General features: G+C 40.6%; 2 protein-coding genes and 1 long non-coding RNA gene across 4 annotated transcripts in view; 1 reads left to right on the forward strand and 2 right to left on the reverse strand.

The window, feature by feature from the left end:
- Positions 1–15100, reverse strand: part of LOC109956520 (uncharacterized) — a 20598-nt gene continuing 5498 nt past the window's right edge. The window contains exon 4 of the long non-coding RNA XR_002274425.1: positions 1–733. This is a non-coding gene — a long non-coding RNA (uncharacterized LOC109956520). The remainder of the gene's footprint in view (positions 734–15100) is intronic.
- On the reverse strand, positions 3807–5640 carry cldn5a (claudin 5a). Its single transcript, XM_020593685.1, has one exon. It carries the CDS (start codon positions 5359–5361, stop codon positions 4714–4716), a length of 648 nt encoding a protein of 215 aa, XP_020449341.1. The 5' UTR covers positions 5362–5640; the 3' UTR covers positions 3807–4713.
- zgc:63587 (septin-2) overlaps positions 6994–15100 on the forward strand; it is a 22894-nt gene continuing 14787 nt past the window's right edge. Inside the window, exons 1-6 of one of the 2 annotated variants that reach the window (XM_020593684.1) lie at positions 6994–7138; positions 11877–11932; positions 12504–12603; positions 12687–12773; positions 13190–13313; positions 14953–15087. In XM_020593684.1, coding sequence (XP_020449340.1) covers positions 11906–11932; positions 12504–12603; positions 12687–12773; positions 13190–13313; positions 14953–15087 — 473 coding nt within the window. In that variant the 5' untranslated portion in view covers positions 6994–7138; positions 11877–11905. Of the gene's footprint in view, positions 7139–11873; positions 11933–12503; positions 12604–12686; positions 12774–13189; positions 13314–14952; positions 15088–15100 lie in introns of both variants that reach the window. The other variant, XM_020593683.1, reaches the window with a different exon arrangement.

Raw genomic sequence — 15100 nt, forward strand, 5'->3', positions numbered from 1 at the left:
CAAGTGGCCGGTGAGTGTATATACACACATTTCACACAGTTTATTTATATACAATGCAAAATGCTGAGACGAAACTATAACAGCACTGTGTGCATGTTTGATAATAATAATAATATTCCTTCGACATATTCCCTTTTATATTGTGGCACAAAGGAGAGGAGAGGGCTGGTTATTAGCTATTGTTTGGTGCTCAGAAGGTGGTGTACAGTGGGTTTTTAGAACCTAGCTGCCTTGTGTGGCTGAAAACAAACCTGTCAGAGTGCGTCAAAACAGTAAAGTTGTGGGCCAGACAGCTGAACAATGAGTTCACAATTCAGCTCCGAGTGGGGCCGCAGATCGATAATTCTCTGTTTATCACTACCAGGCACACTTCTCAGATTGTTAATAATGAGGTGTCAAACTGTGTAGTTATTCTCAGAAGTATGAGAATCTTCTCAAATGAAGAAATGTGTTCAGTCACCAGTATGGTACATTTACAGTACGTGGACTTTCTTGTAAGGGTTGAGTCAAGTTGAGCGTAACGATAAATGTGACAAATGTACAGAGCTATAAGTTCCCTGTATATGTGGGTGTGTATGTTTGTGGGAGTGCTTTAACCCAAACTCCATTTCTCCTGACACACACACACACACACACACACACCACCCTCCTCCTCCTCTCCCACACCCTCTGTGTTCCTTCCTGTTTCCTGCTCCGCTGTCCACTGAACAGGAAGCCTGGTCGTGCTACTGAGCTGCAAAAAAAAAAAAAACTTAAGTCACCAAGCTGTAAACTTTGTGAACATAAAGAGAAAAGAACATGGTGTGTGTGTGTGTGGGTGTTTTTTTCTGATCTCCATCTCTAACCACTTTAGCTCTCGTATTGTTTCCCAGACAAATGGCTCGTGGGGCCTTTAACTCTGTACACAAAGCACATTTGTCCTTCACATTTAACCACCTGCTGACTCTTGGCTTTGCTATCTCTGATTAAGCTCTGTCCAGCTGGGTTGTCTGTAGGCTGTGTGCACCTGCTGGATCTGATCTAAGTCTGAGTCAGTCAGTAACACTTTAATTAAATCTCCCTTGTTTTGTGACTCATTTTCAGTGGTGGAAAAAAAGTACATGAAATCAGCTCACAACCTGACTGAGGTCTGACATGACCTCATAGCCTTCTCCATCCTGAGAGACATCAGGTTTAGAGATCTAAATGCAGTGATGCAAAGTAACTAAGTACATTTACTCAAGTACTGAAGTACAATTTTGAGGTAACTGTACTATACTTTACTTGAGTATTTTCATTTTCTGCTACTTCATACTTTGACTATAATACATTTACAGGCAAATATGGTACTTTTTACTCCACTACTTTTATTTTATAACTTTAGTTACTTTTCAGAATGAGATTAATTAAAAAAAACACAGTATAATCATAAGACTTTATCAATCCCTGTTGGGTAATTCACAAGTTACCCAACAGTAATTCAAATGATAAGGAAGTTAACATGAGCTCCACCTTTACCAACTGAAATTTAAAATGTGGTGTCAGCAAAAACACCTTGGTAATAACAATCCATTAATATGATCTACAATAATGTGATGTGCCATTCTGCATTATGAGTACTTGTACTACTTTAAGTTGTGATGCTATTATTTTTGTACTTTGACTAATGTAACATTTTGAAGGTAGGACTTATACTTATAACTGAGTGTTTACTATGATATTGCTGCTTTTACCTACTGTAAGTAAACAATGTGTCTACTTCTTCCACCACTGTCTTAATAGTCCTCTGTGTCTTGTACTTGTATGTTTCTTTGAAACATTTTTGTCAGCAACTCATTTGTTTATCTTCACTTTTTACATGCCCTTATACCCAATTTGTCCCCTCTGTGCAACATTAATAGCAACACTTAACACTTGCTCTTAGAAGAAACACAATGAAATGTTTCTGCTGTCACAGCTCTTTTTGCAGTGACCATAACAAGCTTTGAATAAATCCCTTTAGATTGCAGTGAATATAGGCTGTGTGTGTGTGTGCGGGAATGTCTGTTGGCCAGGCCTTTTATTAGGCTCATCCATACCACCACATTATAGGCTCCTGTAGCCAGGCAACTACAGGTTCTAGCTGGTTACCATGGTGAATGCCCATTGAGTGACGTCGCTGGCCCTGTTTGTCTGTCTTCGTTGGAATGGGCCCCCACCCCAGCTCTTTCTACACTCACACACATACACTCACTTAACCCCTTGCTGACACACAGACACACCCTGTGCTTCATCACCCTCTGTGTGGTGGGTGACCAGAAGAGTGGAACTAACAATCCGACAAAAACATCTCACTGAGGCAGATCAGACTGGACCCTTCAGGGAGTGTCTTTGTGTAGAAGCACAAAATAGGAACGCCTGCTTTTAGCAACTGTACTGTAACAGCACAACAAAATCACATAGTATTCTTAGTTTGAGAACCAGTGGTGGAAAGTAACTAAGTACATTTACTGTACTCAGTATGAGTACTGTACTCAAGTATGAATTTGAGGCATTTGTACTTTACTCTAGTACTTCATACTTTGACTTCACTACATTTCAGAGGCAAATATTGTAACCTACTGTACTTTCTACTCCACTTCACGCATTTCATGACACCCAAGTTAATGTGTTCAAATTGTTTATTTTGTTGAACAAGTAGTCTAAAACCCAAAGATATTATTTTTGATATAAAACAAGACAATAAAAAAGTCAATGACCTGAGAATGTGGAACCAGTGAATTTTGAGCTTCATAACTGACAAGTATATGGACGAAATCAGCTGAGTCAACAGGTCCATCTCACGCACATGTGTTATGGCTTAAAGTTCTTGAAAATGATTATTGGGATTGTTTCTCAAACTAAATCATAATATCATTATAACCAACAAAGATTTGGCAACTATAGCCATATCTCAGATCACAATTAGAATTTTTATAACAATATTGTGTTCTACCTGCAGCTAATGGAGTAAAATGTAATTTAACAGCAGGTGCAGGGATGTTTGTTTTGGACGTGGAGAGTATTGTCTGCTCAGTCTTGTCCTACATTTTATTAGATCTCCTGTGGAGTGCACTGACCACACACTCTCGTGGCTGTATGCAGACCTTCGGCATGTTCATGTTTTCAGTTTTTAAGAAGCCATATGACCTGCTAAGATTCTTAAGCACAAGCAAAACAAGTACGGATAAGCTTTAGTAATCCAGCCTCAGTTTTAAACAGGAGGACTGTTACTCATGCTGAAATATCTTGTGTTATTGTTTTTCTATTGTCTCAATTTAAACAATCCTTTATCTTTGCACTACATACTGCATCAACTCCGGAGTACCAGTAAAGTGGTGGTGTCCTTGAAGTAGCTGTGGATAAACTGATTACTTCAAGGTGTTGGTGTGTATTTTTGGTCATGAGGTCTATCTATCTTAGCACCGTCCTAATGGAGAGAAATGAGTTTGTGACGACTAATGAATGGAGTGACGATTCCAGCAACTTCTCCGTAGCTGTAATTGAATGCCTTTCATTGACTGTGGATGAGGGGGGTTGGGGGTGGTCTAAAACGGGGTAGTGGATGGTGGTAGGTTGGAGGTGGGGGTTATGGAGTATTGTGAGTTGAAGAGCAGAGCCCCATTCTGGCTGAATAGGCATTGTCATCCGGATTTCTATGGCTAACCAAAATGCTTTCTCCCGCCGTGGGGGTTAATGGATTCGTGCTGGGAAAGACGTGCGTTACGCACAGCCAGAGGGCACTCCTGCCTCTGAAGGAATCACAACTCAGTTGTCAGTTTTGTTTAAGGACACACTTTAACTAAAGATTTCAGACAATATACTGAGTTTAATTTTAATAAAGGTAAGCAATATTGCATTTACATATACACGAATAATGAATCTTTACATTAAACGTCAACAAACCAACAGAAAACAGTTTTACAGTTTGTTCCTAAAACTTTTGAAAAGAAGACTTCATGCAGTGACAGAGATGCAAAAAAAAACAACTTTGCAGGTGCTCAGTGCAGCAGAAAAACGAACTGTGACATTTCATCTTGTTACCTGTGGATCCCAGGCTCTCCGGAATCTACAGGTCCAGAAGTTGACTGCAAAGTGTAGGCCATCAACAAAAAAACATCCTGTCCGATATTTTTAGGACTTTGCCATGCATGCACTTTTCATCTTCTGGCTTTATGCTATTGGACATTGTAAGAGTCCTCAACATGTTCTCTAAAGGACATTGATGTTTCAATGTGTGGGAGTGCGGTCTTTCTCAGTTACTGTACATGTTTGTGCTGACAATGCACATCAAGGAAAAAGACCAGCGTATATATTCGATGGAGTTCCGAGAAGAAAAAACTTTGTAGTTACAATAGTAAACAATTCAAAATACTAGTAATTTCGAAGACTTACAAAAACAGGTACCTAAGAAAGATGCTCCTTTTTATTGTGAGCTACCTCTTGTGGCTGACAGTCATGTTCTAATCTTCTGTAGATACAAAAAGGATTTATGGACTTTGTTGTCCGAGCATGTTGAGGGGCCAGTGTAAAAACAGCAGAGGTGCTTCCGCTGATTTCCAAAGTTCAGATTTCTAAAAAACAAACAAACAAAACAAAACACAAAACAACACAAAAAAACAAACAAAAACCATCAGGTGCAAATAATGTCCGTCAAAAACAGTTTTTCAAAAATTGCAGGTCACTTTTACGCAGCGCCTGCTACGCGCCACATAACTACACATAATTCCTCTTATCATAATCCCCGTTCTGCGTGGCTCTCTTGGTCGGTGCGTATTGTACCGAGTATCCCGTGTTCCCGCTGGAGGGACAGGAGCAGCACAGCAGCGCTCCTCCGATCAGAAGCAACGCTGTGGCTGCCCAGCCGATATAGAGCGCAGCCCCGATCTCCCTCTTCTGGGATGGAGGCACCTGCGGGTTGTAAAAGTCCGATATGATGTTGTGGGCCATCCAGCAGAGTGGCACCAACACAATCAGGCCACTGATGATGAACATGACCCCGCCGGCATTCACTACCCGGGCTTTGATCTGCTCAGTGCGGATGCAGTTGGTGCACTGCGCCCCAGCGATCACAACCATGAGCCCCAGTACGCCCACCACAGAGGAGATGATGGTGAGCGCTCTAGCAGCTTGCAGGTCGTGGCTGAGGGCAAGGACGGAGTCATGTACCTTGCACTGCATCTGACCCGTGCTCTGCACTACGCACGACATCCACAAGCCATCCCAGATCGTCTGAGCCACCACGATGTTGGCTTCAATGAAAGCCGTCACCTTCCACATCGGTAGTCCGCATGCAACCATCACCAGGAGGGAGCCTATTAGGCACAGCGACAGTCCCATGATCTCTAGTCCGGCCGACACCATTTTCGTTCTTTACGTCCACTCAAGTCTGTCTGAACCTTTTCTGCTCTTGAAAACAAGATGGATTTCTGCTCTTCTTTACTTCTTCGATCTCACCTCGAGGCACAGGAGTGTCAGTAGTTAGGTTCGCATCACTCACCACACTTACTGGGAGATGTTAGAGACAGTAGCTCTGAGTCCTTTGTTAGCGAGGGGATGTGAAAACAACTGGAATCACAGTGGCATGTATCACGAATATCTGCGGAGTGGGGGTGTGCGGACTCGAGGAGAAACTTTCCTCCAATCATGTGTGGCTGCATCCTCAAGGGACCAATGAAAACGCAGGGAAGTTGTGGGACTGAATAGCGGTCCAGGGCACATTGTGCGTTTGAACTGTTATTTACAATGAATACCGGGAGAGGGGGTGCATGCCCAACGGGGCAGGGTTGTTATAAGCTATCGACCAGCTGAAATGCAGTGGTTTGGTGAGTCAGGGATATTGTTATCGAATTTCCAGACGTGGAGGCTAATGACACGTGTCTGTGGTTACATATGGCCATTCCACACATTTCACATTGTGGCAGTGTGAGATTTTTAATTGTCTTAAAATGCCAGAAAAGGCTAAATAATAATGAAATATCATAGTCATGTAAAATGAAGTAAAAACTGATGCAACAAGCAGAGTTAAGCACACAACACTTCCCTTGATTGGAATGATTTATTAACACATTAATCAAGGGCACAGAAATTTGTGCCCTTGACTGCCTATTTAATTATTTCAAACTTAAGAAATCATAGCAATGTCTTTCTGATTATTGATGATTTATTTATTATTTTATGTCATTCTACCATGTTCTTGTTGGGGTTTTTTGGGGTCTCACAAACAAAATTTCATTTTTGATTTAAATTTCACATAAGTATCAGTCAATTCATTCTTACTTGAATTGATTTTAAACTTTTTCTTTCCTATTGGTTAGATAGGATGCAGTTGTTGTTTTTTTTGTTCTTTTGTACTACTGTATATAGGACTGTAGCTACTTTTCTATAATTAACTAGTTTGCTGGCAGGATGCAGTTGTTTTTTTTTTTTTGTTCTTTTGTACTATTGTATATAGGACTGTAGCTACTTTTCTATAATGAACTAGTTTGCTGGCCATTGTTATTATTAATTTAATTAGTTTATTGTTTGTTTAAAAAACAAAAAATAAATATAAAGTTTCACATTTGAGAAGCTATAACAATGAAATGTTTAATATTTTACATGAAAAATGATTCAGACTTGTTTCACCTGTAGCCTACTTGTTTACGTAGGCCACTCACTGTTGGGTAGTTTATTAATAACAAAATATTATGTTTTATAAGCCCTTCGCGTGTTTAGTAGGGTATACAAGAGGTAAAATAACTAAATGTTTGATAAGACTACATGTAAGTAGCCTATAAAGGTGCATGAAAGGGAACTACTCAAGTGGCCTACAACTCTCTCAAATGTGTGGTACGTTAGTAAATGCAGCAAACATTTTCCTCGAAGTTATAAAAGTCGGCGGCCAGAGAAGAACCATCACAGAAACTGACATACTCGCGTAGCCATGTTGGATCTGCCAACAACGTCCTCTTATGGTTCCACCTCCCTGACCATTGAGCCGTAATGACGTCAGTGGCGCAGGGCGAAAGCCGTTCCTAAAGAGAAGATTCAGGGACAGGGCGGATTCACGGAACGGTTTCCGGGTTTCCTTCCTGGGCTGGGATATCGGCGAGAGGAAAAGAGCTCCCGTTGAATAACAATATATAACTGTTACTGACAGGTAAGACGCTGCTTGGTGATTTGTTGCGATTCATGTTATTACAAACTATTAATATGTATCCGAGCAGAGGAAAGAAGACACAGCGGAGAGTCAACTGAAGCCGAGCTGGCAACATGACACCAGCCGCGGTAACAACTGTTGCATGCTAAAGTTTGACATGTAACGTTAAAAAAGTTTAAGCGCTGTATTCCACGCGAATGTGATTGATTGAACACATTTTTAAAAGAGGAAATAAGTCTTCGATATTTAACTAAGTTGTTTACGGAGTATAATAATGTCATTGTCCCAGCTGATGTTTGGTCAGTTCACACGGTGTCTTGTCAGACTGGGTGTGGTGAACATCCAGTAGAGACACGGAGGCCGTCACACACGTTTCACACTCCCCTCGGACAGTGGCTGAAGCATAATCTATTTTCTGCTTATTTATTTGACACAACTGTCCAAGTTAACATTTCCCCCTCTTCAGGTTTTCAAAACAATAACCCAACACCCTTTTTTTTTACAGCACAGTTCTTTTGAAGTCAGTTCATGGTTGATAACTGCAAGGGAAACTGTTTACACTTAAGTGGGCCTGTATTATTTGTAAATCAGAACCATCTGCAACAGATGTGCCATTCACATTCCTAAACTCTGAAGTTGCTTTCTAACATCTGATTAATATTTGACCTTTGATTGTAAAGCATATTTGTACAAAAATTTCCTATCTAGACAACTCTACAATAACAGTGGGAAACAATAACATTCTCATTATGTATTTGTCTAGGATGTGGCCGAGAGCCAGTGTTGAAGAATTATCATCCATCTTCTCTTGTTTTTGGCTTAGTAAAAGCATTGCATATTTCACTTCCTCTCTTGCTGAGTGGTGAACGCAATGGCCACCATGGCGCAATGTGTAAGCTGTAATCTTAGGCTGGCATCTGTTTTACTTCAGAAACAATTCAGCTTTTTACCCTTATGGACAGATCAGTTTGATATGAGAAAGACATCTTTTAGTGCTGAAAGACATCCCAGGCCTCTGATTCAAAACCTTCCTGCTTTCTGACCTTTCGCCTTCCTGCAAGCTTACATTATTTTATAAACAGTGGTTGGCACAGGACTGCCGGGCAAGACATCCGGCTGATGCTATAAACTACAAGGGGATGTTTTGTACTGTGCTGTAAATGTAAAAATATAAAACTTGATTCATGTTGACAAACCCAAGTGGACTTGCATTATTGTGTCAGATGTTTGAATGATGGTGTTATACAGCAAGATATCTTTACTCAGTAGTCTGTGGAAAAACTAGATGAAAAGGCAGGTGGCTGCCTCGGTTCTGTACCAGAAACAAATTCCTTGTGTGTAACATACTTGGCCATATAAAGATGATTACGATTGAATAACTCGATCTCTACAATTACTAGTTTAATTGTGGCATATTTGACATTAGATTTACTTTCACTCACTCTGTGTTGTAGCCAGTCAAGTAAATATAAATACTTTTTGTCCGTCAATACATATCAGTGTAAGGAGGCTGTAATGACTTTATTTTAGGTCTGCAACTAAGCTTATAATCATTAGAGCTGCAATAATTCTGCAGTTAGATACTATAAGGGCTCAGGTGTGTTCACAGGTGATTGAGAGTTGAAAGCTGCCATGTAGGTCATCGTGGAGGTTAATTAGGCTACCTGTTGAACAGACATGATTATATATATTCTATGTTCAGAAAGGTGCAGGAAGAACCTCAAATTTCATTTCACATTTAATTATCAATGTAGAACTTTTTCCACCTAAACCTCATTGTTCTGTACAGCAGCTGTGTAAGTAGCATGGTGTTTTGATAACATTTTGTTTCTATGACTCCCCTATCCTGTCCCCTTCATCATAAACGGTCCATCCTGTGCTTCAAAGGCTGTGTGTGTTAGGAGCAAGCCTGCTGGTTTCCTCATGGTTGAAAGACTCTTTCATTGCTACCTATTGTGGCCTTTTTGTCCTCTAAACCACCACTTAGACACCAGTACCATATCATTATTACTGTTGCCCACCGCGGATACCTACTTAATTACATTCATGCCCACCATCCACGTGTCTTGTTGTGTGTCTTTACATGTGCCTAACATCACTTTATTAAGCTCAGAAGGTTTGGGGCTGCTGTTGCTGTGATGAGTAGCCAGTGATTTACCATTTTTGTTGTTGTGCCACTGAGCTTACTAAATCTCCCTGGTGTGAAATGATTGTTTCAGTGTTTCCAATGAGAGTAGAAAGTTGTTAATCACCGGTGAGTGGGTGTGCGGACTGTTCACACTGCCTGCCTGGAAGATGAATAGTTGTACTTGTACTGCTGCCCCTTTGTGGCTTCACTCCAGCCAGTAAATTAACTGTAAATGCATTACATGCCAGAAACCTTGGATTCACTAAGGTGGCATTTTTCCCTTTTGGCCCAAAGTACTTAATCTCCCCCATGTCTGGCCTGTTAATAGCTGTGTGTGTGAGTGTAAGCAGCTCAGCAGCCCAACTGATTAAATGACCATTATTAAGAGAGTATTATTGAAGTGTGCCTCCTAACTTTGTGTCCTGTAGTGCTGTTTTTGTGATAGTCCAACTGCAATATTGGAACAGTTTAATTAATCTGCTGGGCTAATGTTCATTCCCACAGTGCTTGGAGTCTGTGTGATACACATGGATACACTGTGTGGGCTGCTATATTAACTTATATGTTCAACTTTAATAAAACACATTTATTATTGTCTGTGTTGTGTTTTAAGGCTTAAACTAATGATTACGCTAGGCTAGCATAGTGTTTTGGGGGATATCAGTGCCAGTCAGTTGGTCAGTCCGTCATGCCACCTGACTAGATGTCTGTTTCTGTGACACTTGTGTCAAATTCTCATTATTAATATTAGTTACTATGTTTGCCCTTTTTAATTTTACATCCCTGACAAGGTTGCTTATTCTTTCCATTGCTTTAATTGAGTTTCCCTTTTGACTTCTGTGGCCCTTTAGCCCCTAACCTGGCACTCCTCCTCCATAAATGAGTGGTGTCTCTCCTTGCTGTCCTGCATTTGGTTGATCCTGAATGTGGTCAAGGGTGAGGCACGTGTTCTCCCGTTTTCCCCAGCTGAGCTGTCCTGTATAGAAAAGACTTCAGGAACCAGAGGTAGAAACAGCCATTGTTCTCCCTGTGGGCTCAGTGAAACCACCCTGTCAGAATGAGAGATCTCTGCCTACTTTCATGTAGACACAGAGGGGCCCCCCTGACTGCCATAATACATTTAACAGTGTGAAATTGTTCCTTAAGTGTCCAGCAGTGTGTGTGTGTGTGTGTGTGTGTGTGTGTGTGCGCCACATGCCGATGGAGATAGGTCAGTTCAGGTTTCCATGTCACCTTTTTCCTCTGGCTAACATTATGTAACGAGTGCATCACCGTTTGGCAGTGCACCACAGCCTCCCTCTTTCTAATGCTTATCACACTCCACCTGTCGCAGGCCAATGTGTCGGTGATAAAATGGTGCCTGTTCTTCCTGCTCCGTCATTAGCTAATTTGTCAAGCAGGCCTGTTGCTCTGTCGTCTGATCTGGGCCACATAGCGGGGCAGCACGGGGCACATGAAATTGTAACAGCTTAATGGGAGTCTGGGAACACACTTGTTGCTCGTAATCTTGGTTCCTTTCCTGTGATAGTGTTAAAGAATAGTGTAACCATTAGCCTAAATGAACATCTGAATGTGAACTCAATGTGCAGAGTTGTTGGAGTAAATATCATAAGGTGGGGTTGGGTTTTTGGTCCCTGTTTGAGAAAACTAAGCCACGTGAAGTTACTAATTAAGACTCGAGATGTAAGGATAACTGTGCATCTTAATTGCTATTTTATGGCTGTATGGATGTTTTGCTATTTAGGATTGGTGACACAACAGTGTATCCAAAGAAACAATACAGCTTTTTGGAAATATTTGTCTAATATGATTTTTGTGCCAATGTGATGAAACACTGTAATTTGTTAAGTACTTAATTTGCTGGATTAGCCAAAAACTCACATTGTTGTTTGGTTGTTTTATTCATAAACATTTTGTCCATTTATTTTCCAGGAAATCATATTTTGCTACATACCATTGGTGTAATGTAGAATGACATATATGATTGTTGGTTTTTATTCATTTTACAAATGTATCTGTAATGAATTCACAAAGTCCTCAACTATTTCTGACAAAGACTTAACAAAAGCAACAAATTCATATTGAATCTTTATCAGTAAGGTTTTTAAAAGAAATCTTGGTTTCCAGTTTTGGTAAGAATGTCTGCATTTGCCAAAGTAGTTTAATAGAGTTCATAGATTTTAAAGCTGAAATGTTGTTGTCAGTCACAACTGTGATAATACTTCAGAAAAACGGTAAAACTCAAAATAGGAACAAATGCTAATTTCACTTCATATGTATGAGGAAGTAAAATTGGTTTGGTTGCACAAAATAAGTTTTCCTGTCTAGCGTTATTATTAATGTGGTATGTAATTGTCTATGGACAAATGTTGCAAGTACAACTTGACTTTATAGGTGTTTATGGTTTTTTCCACCTGATTATATGGTTGTTCAGAGTCAGTGGGTGATTATTTTGGATAGATTAGGAGAAACAACATGGGCATTACATTACCGTGTGCAAAGTAGGAGTTTATGTGAGTTTAGTGGGGGTGGGTGGTGGTGGATGTAAAGATTATTAATTTGTTTCATTTGCTGCTATTTTTTTTTTCGTACTTTCGTTTCTACCAGCAGGCTTTTTGGACATCCAGGAAACAGCAGTGATGTCTCAATCTGGAGAGAAAGGGAAGGTGAGGACCAGGCAGAAATGTCAGCATGTCACAGTTCATTCATTTTTTCTACCGCTTAGTCCCTGAACGGGGTCACCGGGGGGGGGGGGGGGGGCATTTTAGGACACCAATCAAAAGCTGCATGTCTTTGGACTGTGGGAGGAAGCCGGAGTACCCTGGGAGAACTCACGCAAGCACGGGGAGAACATACAAACTCCACACAGGTCCCGGGTGGGGCCCAAACCCAGAACCTTCTCGCTGTGAGGCAACGGCGCTAACCACTGCACCACCGTGCTGCCCTCACATCACAGTTTTTCCTCTAAATTATGACACATTGACAGTTACAAAAGGGGTTTCTAATAAGAGGTAGTGATTAATATCACAATTCCTGTAAGCTTATGCACACATGCTTTCATCCAGAGAGGATATCCTAAGTAAAATGGAGGAAATCCTATACGTAGCACTAAAATTACATCATTGCTATCCCGCTTTAATTTGAGTTATTACATATACGTATTTATGACTTGTTCAGTACTTAAACTTACTTGTAGTTTCTGACTCTAATTTTGAACATTTTGTATGTGCTCTACAGTTCCCTGATGCAGCAGGTTATGTAGGGTTTGCCAACCTCCCAAACCAAGTGCACCGAAAATCTGTGAAAAAAGGGTTTGAATTTACCCTAATGGTTGTAGGTGAGAGATCATGCTTCTTTTCAGTGTAGAATATATATATATGTAGAGAATAGGGCTTTATTTCCATTCGTTTTGTTTTTCAGGGGAATCTGGTTTGGGCAAATCGACACTTATAAACAGCCTGTTCCTCACTGATCTCTACCCTGAACGCTATATCCCTGGTGCTGCAGGTATACTTCCTAGTACACACACATGCATAAAATTACACAAATATGCACAATGTAATAATAGAGAAATGTCTCCAGCAGAGAATTATTTGAAGAGGATTCTTGGGAATGCCTTAGTTTCAAAATATGCCTCTTATGACTGGATTAGGTTGAAGATTATTCAGGATGGAAAATGATCCCTGGTCAGTTTGTGCAGCAAAGAAAGTGTGTAACTCTTTAGATGACAAAACCAATGATTTCATTTTTTTAAGGGTTCACCACCTCCTTGATGCCTGTGCTTGTGGCAGCTCGGTGGCTTGTGTAAGCACGTAGCTCAGGCAGGAGTACTGGATATTAATACTACAGTATGAATGCACTTGGGTACTGAGTTGTCTCCTTTTATGTCACCCATCAGTTGTTCTTGTACTTCCACTCAACAGAGAAGATTGAGAGGACTGTGCAGATTGAGGCATCAACTGTGGAGATCGAGGAGAGAGGAGTAAAGCTTCGCCTCACCGTGGTTGACACACCTGGATACGGCGACGCCATCGACAGTCAGGACTGGTGTGTTTGTGTGCTGTGTAGGAGTGATGAGCAGCATGTGCTTTCATCCTTCCCTCCTGTCCTCAATAACAGTGCTTCTTAAGTTTCATCCCAAACTCCCTGTTTCCTACCTCTCCTCCCTCTGCATTCCATATGTCTAGATTTTCTTAATCTCTGAGAGTGTTCGCATGTTTGCTTGTGTGGCGTGCTCATGCCAGCAGTGATGTAGCCTCCTGTTGATTGACCTGCAGTAGCTGTATTTTTACAGTCCAGTAAGAGCTACAAAAAAGGAACTAATTATAAAATTAACAGCAACTTCCTCTTTGATTTCCTCTTGTAGCATTTGTCAGTGTTACAGTGTTTAGATTGTTAATGTTTAAAAAAGTAAATTGAGCCAAATTAGGTGAAGCATTTGTAATTAAGCACCGAACACTGCATTTACAGTAGAGTTCAACTGAAGAGAGATGAATTAAGGCAGGTAGAGCAGTGTTTGAGCAAATTTAAAGAACTGCAGTGATGATCTGCTGCTAAAAAAACAGACTGTTATTTTTAAAAGTTGATTTTCATACTGTCCTGCGTGCCTAGAAAGTCATTTTTAGCATTTGTCAATTAAACAACGTCACACCTGCTTATCAGTCATAACCAGCGCTTGTGAAAATAGCTTTCCCATTATAAAAAAGGGGAAAGATCACTGAGAAATGGAACCGGTTAGGTGATAAGCCTAGATAACAAAATGTCAACTTTTCTGCAGCTATATGAAGAGCAAGTGTAACTGTTCTTTAACCATCTGTATCTGTAAAGTCTGCCCAGTGATGTTTAATCTGTTCTTTTGTGTATAGTGGAACATAAACCCCATTAACTTAATTTAACCCATCCATCCTTACACCAAACAGGAGAGAAAATAATTTATCAACAATGATATACTGATGAATGACATATTTAAGGAAAACCTAAAGGCTTGACAGTAGGGGGAATGTTGTGGCTCTGTTATGCTATTGTGGGCATTTTGCTGGCATAGCTTGGGACAGCTTGTCCCCATAGAGGGAAGGGTCACTGCAAATCTATACAGAGTTGTTCTGGGTGGTCCCCTTTAGCCTATGATGACGTGCAATCAGATTTCTATTCTGACGGGTCTCTTCCAGGCTGACTGTGTCCCTCATCATATGGCACAAGGGATCATTGAATAGTTTGATAATATGAATTATGCGCTGTGGCCTTTGCAGCCATTAGATCTCAACCCAGTTGAAGAATTTTGACTGACTTATTAGACAGCTTCTCCACCACCATCATCAAAACACCAAATGAGGGGATATCTTTTGGAAGAATGGTGTTCATCTCTCCAGTAGAGTTCCAGAGAATCTATGCCAAGGGGGGCTGAAGCTGTTCTGCTGACATGTGGTTGCCTGACACCTTACTAAGACACTTTTTAGTTTTTTTTTCTTTCATTTGTCATCCATCTGTATCTCCTCTGACACATAAAACTACACTACTGATTCAGAGGTCCACAAGAATATTTTGCTTAGTTTCACTTTGAGTGAGGATCCTTACAGACTTGGTACTTGATTTACTTTTTTTCAAGCTGGCTATGTTAGTCTTTATAAACAAATAATGTTTACATGGTTACTTGGTGTGATTAATAAGGGTTATGTGTCTTTGCTAGCTTCAAGACCATCATCCAGTACATTGACAATCAGTTTGAACGATATCTCCACGATGAGAGTGGGCTGAACCGAAGACACATTGTGGACAATAGGGTGCACTGCTGTTTCTACTTCATATCTCCATTTGGACATGGGTAAACAAGCAAG

Source organism: Monopterus albus, unplaced genomic scaffold (genome assembly GCF_001952655.1).
Source record: "Monopterus albus unplaced genomic scaffold, M_albus_1.0 scaffold20.1, whole genome shotgun sequence".
Lineage (NCBI taxonomy): Eukaryota > Metazoa > Chordata > Actinopteri > Synbranchiformes > Synbranchidae > Monopterus > Monopterus albus.

Excerpts from the sequence above, each read along its gene's own strand:
- cldn5a (XM_020593685.1), bottom strand. The coding sequence starts at position 5,361 with ATGGTGTCGGCCGGACTAGAGATCATGGGACTGTCGCTGTGCCTAATA.